The sequence below is a fragment of the Neofelis nebulosa genome, chromosome 15 (genome assembly GCF_028018385.1).
Source record: "Neofelis nebulosa isolate mNeoNeb1 chromosome 15, mNeoNeb1.pri, whole genome shotgun sequence".
Classification (NCBI taxonomy): domain Eukaryota; kingdom Metazoa; phylum Chordata; class Mammalia; order Carnivora; family Felidae; genus Neofelis; species Neofelis nebulosa.
The window spans coordinates 38,517,074-38,534,715 of record NC_080796.1 but is presented as its reverse complement, the minus strand read 5'-3'; the positions used below and the strand labels follow the sequence as shown (position 1 = coordinate 38,534,715).

Genomic DNA, 17,642 nt, shown 5'->3' with positions numbered 1-17,642 from the left:
TTAAGGATGATCCACTAGCAGCGTTCCTGCAGGGAGCACTAAGGTGGGTGCGTGTGCACGTACCAAAACTCTCATCAGCGAGGAAATGCATCATTGAGGCAGGTTAAGTGAAGTAGAGCATTTTTTACTCCTGGAAAATAAACCTAGGTGAGCCTCACCGCGTCACTGTTTTTATCTCTTCTTTCATGTTTCATAAGAACCAAATGCAGACACCCAGGTGGCACATTCTCTGTTGGGTATGTCTTTCCTACTAAACAATACTTGCATGTCACCCAAAAATGTTCCAGTGGTGGTGAAACGCAAGTGTGCTGACTCAACCAAACCACGTTACTTCAAAGATTTAAGAGAAAACTTGCAAAAGCAAATGTCAAAATATCTGACTGCCTTTAAAACAGGATCTATGGGGCGCCTGGGTGGCGCAGTCGGTTAAGCGTCCGACTTCAGCCAGGTCACGATCTCGCGGTCCGTGAGTTCGAGCCCCGCGTCAGGCTCTGGGCCGATGGCTCGGAGCCTGGAGCCTGTTTCCGATTCTGTGTCTCCCTCTGTCTCTGCCCCTCCCCCGTTCATGCTCTGTCTCTCTCTGTCCCAAAAATAAATAAAAAATGTTGAAAAAAAAAAAAATTTTAAAAACAGGATCTATGAGTTTATTCAGTTAAAAAAAGCCAATGGCGTTTCTGGAGGACAGAAGGGTGACCCTTAATCATGAGTGAGTCTATCACCGTGTAATCCCTGTTGCACTGAGGCATCTTCAAGTCAGAAACTAGGAATCAGGGAATCACAGATCTGCAGGAGAAAAAGGAGACTGCAGGAGGCTGAGGAACTGGCCGAGAAACTTGACATCTGCAGTCATCTTAAAATCAAAAGGCAGGCTAAAATCGATTTACAGGGTTATCGTTATCAGTTTAAAAAAATAGGATGCACTGGTCTACACAGGACTGTGCTCTGAACTCTGTAAATGTGAGCATCCACATGTGCTAGAGGATTCAGCACCCACATAATGTTTTTTCTTTCCTCCTCTAAGGCACATTTTAACAATCACAATTTTGTCAGTTTCACTCTTGCCCGGGCCCTTCTAGCATCTCTCTGCTGCATCTTGGGAAACCACAAGGAGCAGAGTTCTCAGAGAGAGCTGGAAAATCAACCACAGAGCCAAGAAGCACTGCAAAAAAGAAGAGCTGACGGCCTCCTGACTGTCTCGCGTGCATGCGGGCAGACGGATGGAAGAGAGGGCTGTGACACCCCCTAATCCCAAACCTCTGGGAATCACAAGCCATCTTTTGTACATCTGATTAGTGGAACCTCTTCAAGCATATACATGTTCTAGAAATCCTGAGCCATTTCCTTCCTTGGCCCCAGTATTATTCAAACAATACGTGCATGTGATATGGCTGAAGTGAGCACTAAAGTCTGTGGTCACAAGCTGATCAAACGACCCATATGGAAAGGCTGCTCAAGACCCTGGCCTCATTAATACCATGTTTCCGATGAATTCACCAGCCACAGACATAGCTCCATCAACCACAGAGGGAGAGATGTCAGTCAAATCTAACAAAGTTTATATACAAGTAAGATGAATGTGGCCATGGACTGCCTCATTTACATGACTGAGATCTGTCCCGGGAACACCTACAAAGACTCCACTGATACCAAAGGTGCCCAACTACCTTCTTCTGTCTAACCTTTACTGGAAAGGGTTAAGCTACACAAGGTATAAAATTGATTCAAATGCTTTCCTAAACAAAGTTTATTTTTTCTCCTCCCCTTCTCCCGCTTAATACATTCCAGAATGATACAGTGCTTTACCCAACACAAATCTGAGTTTAAATCTTGATCTTTGTGCAGAGATTGCCTTGGCAACCTCAAATTCTCCGTAATGGGAGACACACCACAGGGGGGGAAAAAGGCATAAATGTTTTTGTACAAATCAGAATTACAAACCTTTACATGAATCATCCTCAATGGGCTGTTTGAAAGCTGTTATGTCACTGAAAGTGCAAAGAAATAAAACCACTTTATCCTGTTCATTTCGAATTGGAGCAATTTTCACAAAGAACCACACAGGTGTCCCTGAAAGAGACATCAAAAGGTCGGTCAGTAATTTTCATTTTCACGTGAGGGGCTATGGAATAAAGACTTGGAAATGAATAGGTACACATATTAATTCATTTTTGAATGGTCTCATTCCTTTAGGTGCTGGGGTATCATACCATTAATTCCTCTTCTTGCTGGAATAAAAAACTTTCATGGTGACTATTTGGCAGGGATTTTCTTTAGTTCAAATAATTTTGTAAGTGTAGATCTCTTAACCCTTGCAAATGATTAGAAAATGGGTCAAGAACCTCCTGATCTTACAGAAGGAACTAAGGTACAGAAGCCTACATACTTGCCTTAGACCATGCAGTGGACAAGTAAACAGTAGGGACCAACAATGGGCATTGCCAACCATGGACAGCAGACCACGCAAACTCCAATTTCCATTGCTAAAAGGCCCTACTGTCAAAATCCAGTTTGGGAATCCATCAGTTTGACTCACATGCTCAATCAACCATGGGCCAAAAAAGGTATATTTCTAAGTCTCTCTCCCAAAAATAAAGATCCAAAAGGTCCAATACAATGGGGCAGGTGACAACGCGCTGAAGAAGGAGAACCACCACGATGATTCTCCCAGCATAGGCTCCCTCAAAAAGGAGGTTTCTAGGTGGCTTTAGGCTGTGATTATATTAGTGCTTTAGGAAGCTCAACAAATGTGTTTTAACTTCCAATCCTTATTCCTGAGTGAAAATGGGGGATGAATGAGATCTTCCAAAGCACTGCCCTAATCTACACAAGGAGAAGGTGGGTGGACATATAGAGGTGGGTGGACTATAGAGGACATCACAGCAAGCCACACCAATCAACTCTCTGATGCAAAAATTAATGAGACACAAAGAAATGGTAGGTTCTTCCCTACCTAGTTCTCATACCCCAGGTCCTTAAACAGCATCTGGGAAATAACTTAATAACTATTGGCCGAATTTTGCATAACTGGGATAAAACTTTACATGCTATTTTATAACCATTTTCAAGTTAAAATACAATAAGTATTTCTCCATGTTAAGAATTAGAGAAGGCATGGTGTTCAGCATTCTACATATATTATTTTATTTTAAGAAGATAACAAGCAAACAACTCACTGAATCTTGGAGATGGAAATAAACCCCCAAGAGGTACCTGGGTCTCTGCTGGCAATCACAGCAAACTCTATCCTATGACATGGACAGAGAGACGTCTCTGATTGAGATTAGCTTTACAAAACTGGCTATACCACTTATTCATATGGAAGTATAAATAACCATAAAATATACAAACAGGCAGCAAATAGATCATACGGGAATATATTTTCTTTAAATCCTGATATTATCTATGTAATTATCCATAGTTAATTTTAATCCTCTGTCCATTTTCCCTTTCCTTAATTTTTGGCTGCCTGTTTCTGGATGCTTATAGAAGACAAATAGTTATAAGGTCACCCTAAGAAAAATGTGTTTCAAAAGAAAAATCCACCATACAAAAATCACATACAGCATTCCAAAATCAAGAAGAATATGCCCTTCGAAACCCCTACTGTTTTTGAAAGGTCTCTGTTACTATTCCTCCCAGTCCCCTGCTCAGAACCTGTGGGTTTTAAACCATTTTCAATTAAGCAACAGAAACCTCAGAATAAAGTGTCACATCAAGTGAACTTATACACCCACAGCTCTCCATTATATCCTAGCTGGTAAGACAAAAAGCAAACAAATCAAAAAACCATTTTCTTTCTGCTCTAAAAACAAAAAACAAAAAACAAAAAACAAAAAAAACTTAAGCAAGTTTTTTCAGATGGTAAACCAGAAAACAATGTGAATTTATCAAACCAGTAAGGAATCAGATGAGAGCCCCCACCCCCACCCCACCCCCCCGCCCAACTCGTGAGGTCTAACCCCAGAAGCCTCAATCTTGCTGGAATCCTTGGAACCACGGCCTTCCCAGCCACCACCTATGGGCCATCCACTACACTGTGTCAGCTGGGCCTAATGCCTGTGAACTTTTCCAGTTGGGACTGTGCCATCTAATCTTTATATTCCTTTTATGACTCTTGGGATTGATGACGTTAGCCCATATCAACCAGATCATGAGAGCCCCACTGTATTAGTCATGCTGGGAGGACTTTTTCATTTTGCTAGAGTTCAAGCTCATCTTGGACTCTCCCCAGTTCTACACGTCAATCTGTTTAAGGCTGTGTGCTTTTCTCCACCAAACCGTGCCCAATGCTTCCTCCAGAAATGTTCCCTGAGTAAACACATGCTATCCTGATCATTTCTTTTCAGTAAATAAATATGAATCTCATACCAAAACTTCCCATAGTCAGTATTCACTGCCTTAGAGTTCATCTCAAGCTGATCAGTTGGGCTTGTTGAGAGAGGAAACCTATTCCCCGATCCGGTGTTTCCTCGTGGAGAGACATCTTTCGAAGGAACTCTTGAGTCTTTTCCCTGGGTTGGTAATTTTGGGGTCAAGAACTGGATATGTTAGCTCACCCACTTCTCCACATCTGCATTCTTAGAGATGAATCTGCATTCTTTTCTGTATTCCCATTCTATAGATGGAAGGGGAGAAGTCAAAAAGGCAGGGGATGACTGGTAGAAGCCTGTGGTTCTCCAGTGCTGCCTGTGTTAGGTGGGTAAGTCTGTCTGATTCTAGAATTCACTTTTAGAAACTTTACTTGAACACAGACATCAACTACATTCTCTAGGATCAGCTTTACTGGTCTTAAAAGTGATATTTTAACCTCCATTTGCCTGATTCCTGTATCTCTCTTGATTGGTTCTGATCACAGGCAGGGAAAGAAAGTGCTATGAGTTGGCCCCCTTCCAACTTTAACAATTGAGGACTCTTCCCTTAATTCGACCATAATCCACTCTGGAGCAAGATATCTGAAATACTGCCGCTGTCTTATCACCCTGCACCCCTATTTAAATGGCATCTAGTGCAATGCTTTCATAGGATCCCATTAGGCCATTACGTGGCTCAACTCCAGGAGGCACCATTCTAGAGTTGTGAAAACCAACAACCTTGGAAGGGTAGGAACTCTAAGAATGCCTGCTGAGTTTCAAAGAAATAAGTCCTACTTCCAGTGTCTTCACAGTCATTCAGAACCCTCTCCCAAATTATCATTCCCTACAAAATCTAGGAAAGCAAGCAGAATGGGCTTAAATTTTTATTTCTGAAATTCTTTCAAAAGAGAACATGAGTCCCACCTAGGTGGCACAGAACAGTAATTCCAACCTTTTAATCATAAAAGCAAAGCATTTTTGACTAGTGAAACATTACTCTAAGTCTCAATATATGAAACAGTTGCTTCAAGTGAACATAGACTGTCCAGACGCTGGAGCCCCACTCAGTTTCTCTTCCATCCCTCTGGATGCCCCCAAGGATATTCAGGAGCTTCCCGGAGGCAGAGGCCAGGGATCTCTCCTAGAGCCCAGATTCTGGAGTAGGATTCTTTCCACCAAGATAAAGAGAAGCAATGCATGCACGAAATTCACACATACAGTCACAAAATCAGGAAGATAAGGTTAATCAGGAAAATTCTGCCTCTGCACCCAAGTGGCCACAGTGGAAAAATTGAGAAAAGCAAGTATTTGATGTCCTGTTTCTGTAAAAGGACAAAGGGTGAATAATAAATAAAGGAAGATCAATGCACAAATCTAGGAAAAACACAGCAAAGGCTGATGGCAAAGGCAGCTGCTGCTGGGACAGCAGGTCTTTCCTGGCTGAAAGTGCAAGTGGAAGGGCAGCCCCGGGGTAGGCCCCTCCTCCTGGTCACTCTGTGATTCTCATCCTTTACTAGCTCCCTTGGGTCATGGAGTAATGAACCTGACAACTTGACCTGGCTATAGTGTTTCTCAACCCCAGAAGTCAGATAACAAAACAGCAAGGCTCAGATGTACAAGGGACTTTTTGGCCTCCATCAGGCTTCCTCCTACCCTGGGCCTCCTCCCAGGTACTCTCTGTAATCAGGCAGCCAGGCCATATTCAACAGCAACAGAATTGACCAAGCCACTATCACTGGCTCATGGGAATGGCTGCATGAGCCATTCAGATAGATCCAGAAACTAGACCAGGGCATGGTGGCTGCCCCAGGAAACAGACCAATTGGTCTCAGGTCACCTTCACTGAGATAAATAACAAATACAGAGAGTATGAGAGAACACCAGGGGGAAGCAGTGGCTACTGGCCATTAGAACATCTGATTGGGATTCCCAAGCCCAGGGTTTGAGCCCTATCTCTTAGTTTATTGTACACTTTGGCCATGTCACCTTAACCTCTTAGAATTGGTTTCCTCATTTGCAAAGTAGGGATAATAGAATTACTTTAGATTCAGTAAACCTATACACATGTCTGATACGTTCCTCCCTTCCTTTTAAATTCTTTGCCGGTAAGATTGAAATGTTCAATCTCACCTCACAGAGGTGTTTGGATGACTCAAAAGAGAATGTATCTCAAGGTGTTTAATGAAACTCCAAAGCTGCCTCTACCTGTTCTGAGAAAGAGAGCCACTCTCAAACATGAGGGAAAAGCTAGAAAAATCAATGCTTAAGCCTCACTATAATTCAAATTTGATTGAAGAGCAAAACACAAAGCCTAAATAAATGGAGAGAGTTACATTGTTTGTAGATGAGAAGATTCAATTTTGTAAGATGTCAAACCTCCCTGTTTAATATATAAATTTAATGGAATTTCAATCAGAATCTCAGTTGTTCTTTTTTTGTTTGTTTTTCTCAGAGTTGATGAATTGAAATTCAATTCAAGTAGAAAAATAAAGCAGAAGAAGGGCCAAGAAATCTTTGAAATTTTTTGAAAGAAAAATAGTGACAAGGACCATCTACCACAGCTGACCCTCGAACAAAACAGGTTTGAGTTGCGCACATCGACTTATACCCCAATTTTTTTTCTGTAAATATATTTTCTGTAAATGTATTTTTTTGGTAAATGTATTTTCTCTTCATTATGATTTTTTGTAACATTTTCTTTTCTCTAGCTTACTTTAAAAATACAGTGTATAAGACATATAACATTCAAAATATGTTTTAACTATTTATGTTATTGATAAGGCTTCCAGTCAACTATAGGCTATTAGTAGTCAAGAAATCTTTGAACATAAAACATTCGAAATATGTTTTAACTATTTATGTTATTGATAAGGCTTCCAGTCAACTATAGGCTGTAGTTAAGTAGTTAGTAGTTAAGTTTTTGGTGAGTCAAATTTACACCCAGGGGCACCTGGGTGGCTCAGTCAGTTAAGCCTCCAACTCTTGATTTTGGCTCAGGTCATGATCTCATGGTTTGTAAGACTCAGCGCCTTGTCGGGCTCTGTGCTGATGCTGTGGAGCCTGCTTGGGATTCTCTCTTTCCCTGTCTCTCTCTGTCCCTCCCACGTGCTCTCGCTCTCTCTCTCTCTCTCTCTCTCTAAATGAATAAATAAGCTTAAAAAAAAAAAGACCCAAGGAATTGACAAAATCTTTTTTAAAAAAAAAGTTATACTCACACTTGCGAGACAGTTTGGTACCCCTAACACCACGTTGTTCAAAGGTCAACTGCACAGGAACTAAGAGCCATGGGCACTGGCTTTAAAACAACAATATCATTCATTGAATTCATTGAGTGCTTACAGTGGAGCCCATTGTGGTTTATTTCTCATAGCCCCACCATCAGATGGATTGCGACTACATTATCCCCCAATTTTAAACATGGGGAACCCAAGTGGGAGAGCATTTTAATCAAACTCACATAGCTAATAAGTTACAAAAGGACTCCTGGAAAAGGTGAGGAGAGAAACAAGCCCATGAATGTGTGAGAATCTAGCATAGAAGAAAAGAACACTTCAGGGTCCCTGGGTGGTTCAGTTGGTTAAGCGTCCAACTCTTGATTTCAGCTCATGTCACAATCTCACAGTTCATGAGATCAAGCCCCACACGGGGCTCTGTGCTGACATCATGGAGACTGGGATTCTCTCTCTCCCTCTGTCTCTGCCCCTCCCTCGCATGCATATTCTCTCTCTCTCTCTCTCTCTCTCAAAATAAATAAATACACAAAAAAAGGAAAGGACATTTGAAATTAGAAGGGAAGAGCTGAATTCTTTAGAACATAGAACTGAGACAACTGAATAAGCAATGTGGAAAATAAATTGAGATTGCTACGTCACGTAATACATAAAAATACATATTTAATGTTTAAATTAAAATTTTTTTAAATGTTTATTTTTTGAGAGATAGAGAAAGAGTGTGAGCAGGGTAGGAGCAGAGAGAGGGAGACACAGAATTTGAAGCAGGCTCCAGGCTCTGAGCTGAGCTGTCAGCACAGAGCCCAATGCAGGGCTCAAACTCATGGACCATGAGATCATGACCTGAGCCAAAGTTGGACGCTTAAACGACTGAGCCACCCAGGCGCCCTAATGTTTTAAATATTCTAACATAGCTATAAAGGTACCAGAAGGAAAAAAGGAAGAATATTTTTATCATTTAGGTAAGGAAAAGAGCTTCCTAAACATATATAAAGCTCCATATAAAGCTTTATATATAAACATATATAAAGAACCATAAAGGAAAATAGTGACATAAATTCATTTTACTTATAAATGGTATAAAAAATATAATTAAAAAGAAAACATGTTTAAATAAGAAAAATATTTTTCAACATTGAATCAATATCCCTTACATATAAAGAGCTCCTAGCACTGAATAAATGAAAGACAATCCGTTAGAAAACTAGGCAAAATATGATGGTTTTTCTATTAGATTTCTCCACAACTAGATTGTAACCTCCTTAAAGGCAGAGTCAGTTTCTTATACCTGGATCCCTTTGGCTCAAACCCATAGGCCTACAGTAGGTAATCAATAAGTATTTGGCTGGCAACTTCTCCCTGCTGGCTTGGCACAACCACAGTAAGAAGCCTTTTCCTCAGCTTCTCTAATGGAGAAGCTGATCTAGAAGTCTCAAACATGAGGCCACCTGCCACACCACAAATTGTGAGGTCAGTCACATGCTGTGGAGAGTTACCCAGAGTGTCCTGCTTTCACTCAGAGCTCATACTTCATGATTTTCTTGTTTGAAAAATGGAAAAACTATGTGACTAGCACAAGAGCGACCCCCCAAATATTTACTGAATGAGTTCATTAATGATTGTCATTGATGTAACAAAATTATCCAACATACTGTGAATGAGTGAAGTAACAATACAAAACACATAGCACTACTAAAATGACTGGGTTTGTTCGTCAGGCTGGCCAACAGATAGAAAGAAATCTTTCAAATAATCCATCCTTGAAGATATTTAATAGTATTCCACACATTCATTCCAAAGCACACCAGGAAGCCTTTTGCTAATTACTCCCAATTCCTAAAAAGGAGGACAAACATTAATGCTTATCAACAGAAGATTCTTTCTACAAGGCTGTCCTTGCAAATACTAGTAAAGAATGAGAGAGAGGGAAAAAAAGCAACTCATTACGAGTTTACTAAAAAAGCCAATAAGAAAATCACCAGAATTAAATAGAATATATGAGCAAAGAAACTGAACAATTAACAAAGAAATGATCATTTTAAATGGAAGATAAATAGGAAAAAATACTTCAGTCTCACTAGCATTAAAAATACTCATTAAACAAAAAAAATTTAATTGTAGGCAATTTGATAAATTGAAAGTTATACTGCAGTGCTGGTGTAGTACAATGAGTCAGACTCAAAATCTGCAAGTGAACTTGGGAATGGGTTCAATTCTGAAACACTGTTTGGCAAAGTGTCTCAGGAACCTTAGTTCACATTCTCTGACAGTGTAATTCTTAACTTCTAGGAAATATTTCAGAATGTCAATAAATACCTTTACATGAAGATACCCACTTTGGCACTGTGTTTAATAAAGTTTAGAGCCTCATAAATATCCAACAATGGAAGAAGTATTAACGAAATTCTTTTCTAAATTATATTTATGGGGAATTTTAATGAGGACATTTTTATGATAAAAGATTGATGTATGTATGACTTCAAGTTGTACACACGTCAGAGGCGCCTGGGTGGGTCTGTCAGTTCAGCTTCCGACTCTTGATTTCGGCTCCTGTCATGATCCCACAGCCCCCTGCTGTGCTCCACGCTGGGTGTAGAGCCTGCTTGAGATTCTCTCTCTCCCTCTGCCCCTCCCCCAATTCATGCACGCGAAAGAAAGAAAGAAAGAAAGAAAGAAAGAAAGAAAGAAAGAAAGAAAGAAAGAAAGAATAAATACACATCAAAATCTCAATTATGTATCATGTGCAAGAAAAACCTAAACACGCCAAAATGTTAATAGCATAGTAGTATTTCTCTAAGTCTTTGGGGCAATTGTTTTTCTTCATATCTTCATGTGTTTCTCATAGTAAAAATGATTCAATTTAAAAATCAGAGAAACAAAATATAAATTCTTCTACATGATGACATTTCACAGCTAAAAATCTCAACAGGGGTGACTTTTCTCCTGTGGGATTCTACACTGCTTTAAAATGCTGAGAGTTTCAGTCTATTGAACCAGACATTTTGTCTCCTCCCTCCTCTCCTCCCGCCCATTTCTGTTCAGTCTGCTCCTTGAGGGCATCGCTGGTCAGTTCAGCCCCACGCTGCTCCCACCTCGGCTCTGATACCCTCTCTCTGAATCAAATGCTTCTTTCACTCATCTGCTTCTTGGTAACTACCAAGCCCTTTCAAAGTCACTCAACAAACATTCACAGAGCACCTCTTTTAACTGCGCTCTCTGCTACATACTGGGCATGTTCTACCTCAGGTCAGATGTAGAGTTCCTGACAGGAAACGCAGTGCTTCCCACTTCCTGGGCACCACCCGGGGCCAAGCAGACAGAGGGGAGAGCCAGTCAGTGGGCACCACTGATGAAGTCCCCACACTCAGTCCTCCCCAGTCCTGGAGGAGACATCCTTGGATCTCTCTCCTTCATAACTGCCTCTTCCTCCCTCCCCCAGCAGGCTGCAACCATCTCGTCAAGGGAGGGGGGTATCATTCCTAAGTGGGTCCCCGACCTCCAGTTTCCTATGCTCCATTCCATCTCCCCCACTCTACTGGAGTCATCTTTATAAAATGTAAATCTGGTTATATATTTAACACCCCTCACCCCCACCCTCTATCTCAACCAGTGTTCTTAAGGCGAATTCTAAACTCATAATGTGCCTATGTTCCTGGTCCCTCCAAACCTCTCCAGCCTCAATGGTTACCCCTTTTCAGTGTATATGTTTATGTAATTACTCCATGAGTTTGGGGGGAGCATTTGCTGTGTGTCAGGCACTGTGCTGGGTACAGGGGATCCAGCCGTGCAGGAGACACACCCTATAGGCATGGAGGTCAGTTTTCACTATAGCTGCCCTCTGTCCTGGCTGTGCAGCATGTGATACGTGCACAGCAGTACTGGCATCACCTAGGAGCAGAGGCTCAGACCCTTTCACAGGCCTACTGACCACAACTAGCACTGCAGTGTGCAGGTGGTTTCTTATGCATGTCAAAGTCTGAGAAGCCCTGCTTCGGGTCTCTTGAAACTTCAGTGCTTGCTCTCACCACATGCCTTTCATCAGACCTGGCTACTCTTTGCCCTTCCCTCTGCCTAACTCCCACCCTCCCTCAGTTTCTGCATGATTTCCTGTCTGCTAGGAAGACTTCCTTCCCTGCCCTCCTAAGTTAGGGTTCAGTGACCTCCTCCAAATGGTGTCACCATCAAAACACACACACACACACACACACACACACACACACACTTAGGAAGTAAGTATTTAAAAAAAAGGAGGGGGGCACCTGGGTGGCTCAGTTCATTGAGCATCCGACTTTGGCTCAGGTCATGATCTCACAGCTCGTGGGTTCGAGCCCCACATCAGGCTCACTGCTGTCAGCCTGTCAGCACAGAGCCCACTTCAGATCCTCTCTCCCTCTCTCTCTATTCCTTCCCCACTTGCACTCACCCCAAGATAAATGAATATTAAAAACAAACAAACAACAACAAAAAACCACTTAGGGCTTTGTACCGTCTGTTGTACAGGCAGAGGCTGTGTCTGTCTTTTCATAACCACATCCCTAGCATAAAGCCTGTGTCTGACATAGAGTAGCAGGTCAATAAAAAAGCGGTTAAAAAAAAAAGCACAGAATTCAGTGCAAATATAAAATTCCCAGGCTTAATAAATAATTTAAAGTTTCTAAATTCCTTAGGACAGGATGGGATTGGGGGGTGGGGGGGGGGGGGGGAAGAGGGCTGGTGAACAGGTTCCTAGGAAGAAACCACCACTATCTGCATTTCGTGCTGCATGTTTTACATACAGGCCTAGCCTTTTATGGAACCCCCCACTGGCCCTCTAGACATTTTTGTATAAATCAGAAAGAGAAGCTCCTCCCTCAGCACAGATGTAACGCTAGGCTAGGGTGCACGGAGGATTCGGCACACAAACCACAAGCTGGTTTCCAGTTGCCACCCCCTCCCCCCATGTAGGGCGTAGCCTGCACAACCATATATGGTGGCCCTGCCTTGTACCCACAGTTAGATAGTCCCAGTCTTGGAAGAATGGCCTTGGAACAAGTACTGGAAACCAGGTCCTGGCTCCACATGACCCTGAGTAAGGACTTTAACTTCTTATACAATGGATATCCATAACATCAGCCATGCCTACTGTATGGGGCTTAGAGAATCAACATTTTAAAATAGAGTGGAATCATACCTTCTACAGAGTCTATTTTCTGAAGTCAAAGGGTAAGGTAAAAATTTCAAATGACCAAATTACTCTTGAAAATTCCTTACCACCACTCAGGAAGTAAAGTCCCATGCTAGGCTGACGTGCCCCGCTGGAGACGGGCACACAGCTCTCAATAAGCCTACCACAACCTGAAAGGAGGGAAGAGATGCTCATTCCTTGGTAGAACAATAGTTGAACTAATTGGCACACATATGTGGGCCATGTCTACCTGAAGTATAGAGTCACCCTCAGTGCAATGAGATGCTCGCAATACAAGGCCTTCAGCCCGGGAGGCAGCTGAGGGAACAGCAAGCGTCCCCCTTGCCATTGCATACCCCCTCTGGAGTACATACCCCCTGACGGGGCTAGCAAGTGAAATCACTGACTCCATTTAAAGTAAGTTCCCCTTTCTCTCCTTTCTGTGCCAAACACATATAATTTGAACAAGTTAAATGCATAGTCTAACAAAGGTTGAAAACTCTGAAGCAAAATATAAATGCAAAGCATTATTTTTGTGATACACCTACCCAATTGGTATTCTGTGTCAAGGGGAAATCCACACTGTTCCGTACGAAAGGCTCCCAGTGTGGAAAACCTTAAACTGACTCCATTAGCTCAGGGCACATGTGCAGAGGAGAAGGCCAGTGTGCTCCTGTAAGAGCTCGTGCTTTGGGTTGTGTTCCCCATCAGCACAGAGCCATTCACAGTCTTCACCCCGCTCCTCTCCTGCCTAATAGCGAGGTAGGAACAAGAGCTACTGGCTGAAAGAGGGAGATGGAACAAGGAGCCACATTAGCATCAAAGCTACAGGAACAACCCTCTTGGATTCATTGATGCCCTGAGGCAGTCTCTCAGATCAGCACCAGCACAGGCCACCAAACAAACAGTCCTCTCAGCTGACTGGTCCAACACTTGCAGAACTGAAGAAAAGTCCCAGCACCTTCCAGATAAAAGCAACATGTGCCCTTTGCTTTCCAGAGCAAAATGCATCACTCTGAATGCCACCAAAATAAACACTTATCTTCATGTGCTATCTGGGCCACGCGGGAAACATTGTATTGAACCTATGACCTACCATTCAATCCTACATAAAGAACAGAATGCTTTACAGACAAAATCGTTTTTTAAAAACAAAAGCAAAGTACTATTTAACATCTCTGCAGCTCTGCTATGACCACATGCCCCACGTTTCCATACTTCTAACATAGCTAATCCCCATTCAACAGGAAACCTCCTAAGAGAAAAGCAAGTTTTAAGCTGTGTATGGCTATTGATGTAAATTCTTCATTAATACACTTTGAGGAAGTATCGTAGCAAAAACAAATACATATTAACACCCCACTGTGAATATTAATACTGTCTCTGATGGAAAGCTGGGGTCATCAGAAGAACTCTATTCAGAAACTGTATTTTTTTTAATGTTTTATTTATTTTTGAGAGAGGAGGAGAATGTGAGCAGAGCAAGGGCTGAGAGTGAGAGGGACAAGGATCCAAAGCAGGCTCTGTGCTGAGAGCAGAGAGCCCGACACAGGGCTTGAACTCACGAACTGTGAGATCACGACCTGAGCTGAAGTTGGGACACTCAACCCCTTCAGCCTCCCCTATTCAGAAACTCTTTTTTTTTTTTTTTAATTCCAATATAGTTAAACATACAATGTTATATTAGTTTCAGGCATACAACATAGTAACTCAACAATTCTCTATATTACTCAGTGCTCATCAAGATAAGTGTACTCTTAATCCCCTTCACCTAATAGGGCATCTGATGGTGTTACCTACTGTGCTAGGTACTACGGAAGACAAATACAAAGAGGATCTGGCCAGAGTCACTGTCCCACGTCTTCCTTTCCCCCAAGAAGGCTTAAAGTCTACAAGTGCCTTGAGCCAACAGCTCACCATACAGGAAAAACACCAACTTGGCAGAAAAAGAGATCAAGAAGTCTTAATTGGTCGGTGACAAGTTCAAATGTTCCATAAGGATCAGGGTAACTCGGCAATCCAAACCTTTTATTCAAAACAGACACAACAGCCTCAGGTAACAACACTCAGCTGATGGAGGAAAAGAAAATGCAAGACAGTAACAAAGGAACAGGACCTCTTTTACTATCCCAAGTGCATAAATAAAGGTATGGTTCAGGATGGTCTTAATACTCACTGTTCTTCTTGTACATCAAAATTTCAAAGGAATTCATCTCATAGTTCTCAAATGTTTGTCGAACCTTTTCAATTGTGTCTTTATCAGTCAGCTCCCCATACATGAAACTGCAAATCAACCAAAAAGCTGAAGTTAGTTCCACAAATACTGACTATTGTACCATCATATGTTAAATATGTTTCCTATACCCAGCACTGTGATATGTGAAATGAACACACACACACACACACACACACACACACACAAATGGAAACATTCATTCAATCAAGAAAGCTTCACTAATTCAACTGTGACTGGCACTCTACCACTGCCCCCCAAAAATGAACAGTATAATAAGGAAGACACCCAGAAAAGTGTGGATCAGGAAACAGTATGACCAACACTTTTGGAATTACAGAATACAGGCACAGAGTGGTCAGTGAAGGCTTCCCAGGGTAGAGGCATATGAAATCTAAAGAGCAGGTAGAAATTAATGAGAAGAGGAAGGGAAAAAACATTCCAGGTAAAAGAAGAGCATATGCAAAGGCACAGAGATTAAGAGTGAGGTTAATTCTGGAACCTGAATGTAGTTCAGTTCAGTGTGACTGGAATATACACAAGGTGGGGAGATTTCACAACAGATAACATAGAAATAAAAGCACAGACCAAATCATGAAGGAGCACATGGCATTACAAGCCATGTGAAGTCATTTAAACTTTATCTTGAAAGCAATGGGGTGGAGGGAGCAAACACTGGGAGGTTTGAAGCAAGACAGTTCCATAATCAGATTTACATTTTAGAAATACAACTCAGCGAAACTTCCCAGGAAAGATGGAGAATAAATGTGGGCCATATATTTTTCCTCTTCTAATTCCCAACAAAATAAACAAAAGAATGGGAAAAGAATCACGGAAATTCATCAGCCAAAGAATTGCACCAAAGGGTGCAATTTGATGCTCTAAACATTAAGGCAGAGCTGAGGAAAGAAACAGAAGATTCAGCCACTGTCTGTGAAGCTCTGTTTCCTACCCACCCCATCCCAGCCCACCCCCAAAAAAGCACCAGGTTTAAAAAATTGAAATGATAAAATCCTGTAACTCTTAGTACTGCTCACACTTGGAGAAAAGTAGACTAAGGTGGGGTGGGGGTGGTGGAGATAAGTAACATGGAAGAAAATTAGAGAAAACCTCTAGGTAGTAGATATTCCTACCGACTAATACTGGTTCTTAGCAGAGGCCTGAAAACTGCCAGGACTGTCCATTTTCCTGGGCACCACCATGAATATGGTCTGAAGACCAAGATTTGTCCCTCTAGGAATAAGACACACCCCAACTAGGTGGAGTAAACCATGGCACGGGACACTAACAAAATGGAAGAGGACAAAAGCCATCTCTCAATGGGGAGGGAAAAGCCACTCCTGACCACCTCAGGCCTGCATGTGACCAGAAAAGAAGGACACCAACGCCCAGCCTCTGAATCTCGGGTAATGTGGAAGCAGTGGCGTGTGTTCCTAAACAATCCCATCTTCCAAAATTGTGCACGCGGAATGCAATCCAACTTTCTCTTGATGCCTTGAATCACAGAATCTTAGAATTTCAGAGCTACAAAGAACCTCAGAGGCAACCATCAACTCCAATGCTTCGCTTGGCCTCATACTGGAACAGCCTTGAGCTTACTGTAGGCTTCTGCTTGCCAGCACTCTATAAAAAAAAAATGTGCCCTAGCTGTTGACTTTATAAATTCTGTGTCACTTGTGTTATTATGTCCCTTCCCAGCCCACTGAGAGACATTATTATCTATGGTTCACCTTGTGCTTCTCTCATGCAGCACTCTGCTTTTCATCTATGAATCAGGAAAACAGACAACTGAGCTTGTTGAATTACCTTTAAAAAGATGGCTAGATCAAGACTAAATTAGCCCTGCCTGAGAACAAGAGGACTTCTCCTAGGAGGTAAAAACGGAGCTCTGGGACCATCTTATATAGCCAGTTGCCTTTTTAGCTTTCTGCCACTTTCTCTGAGTTAATTTGCTAGATAAGTGACCCCCATTTACGTGACATGATGGTATACATGCTGGCAGTTTCCTTCACAAGGTAAAATGAATCCCTGTAAAATGGAGACTTGAAATAAGTGAAGTGCCATAATTACTCCCAGCTTCCATCAGTCTTATGTACTGTAATATAATGGTAGCCATAAGTTTCCTTTACCTGGACATTAGATTTCATATGCCTACAATGCAAGAAATAAGCAAAAGAGGTTCCTGAGCCATTAGGAATACAGTGAGCACAACGGCATGTTTACTTTATTGTTAGGGAGGGGACACTTTGAGAGAATTAAATACGTTTCCTACAGTTGTGCATAAAAAAGTTGGCTAACTTAAGTGTCTGATTATAGCCAATAAGAAGCAAGAAGGGAAGGAAACGCTGCTTCAGTCACACCAAAAAGTGAAGCTAACTCTCCCGATTTGTTCCTATTGTATATGTGTATATACCGATGTAGACGCAGATATGGATGTAGATGCTTATGAGGAGAACCACAAATATAACAGAATTTTATGGCAGTATTTAAGAGCCATAATTTCCAAATCTTTGAGGGAAGAAGGGGAATCTTACATTTCCCATTTCCCAGACCCAAAACACCTAAAATATAAGAAAATGGTATTTTCAAAGCATTTAATACTCTTCACCAAACTAGTTACATGGCTGATTTAATATCATCAAAATGCAAACCAAAGACTATGC

The 17,642-nt window shown here is 41.8% G+C and overlaps 1 protein-coding gene across 3 annotated transcripts in view; it reads right to left on the bottom strand.

The window, feature by feature from the left end:
- KCNH1 (potassium voltage-gated channel subfamily H member 1) overlaps nt 1-17,642 on the bottom strand; it is a 390,176-nt gene that overhangs the window by 343,629 nt on the left and 28,905 nt on the right. For all 3 annotated transcript variants that reach the window (XM_058701734.1, XM_058701731.1, XM_058701732.1), the window contains exons 3-4: nt 14,923-15,029; nt 1,939-2,067 (exon numbers count right to left, since the gene is read on the bottom strand). In XM_058701734.1, the coding sequence (XP_058557717.1) occupies nt 1,939-2,067; nt 14,923-15,029 (236 nt within the window). The remainder of the gene's footprint in view (nt 1-1,938; nt 2,068-14,922; nt 15,030-17,642) is intronic.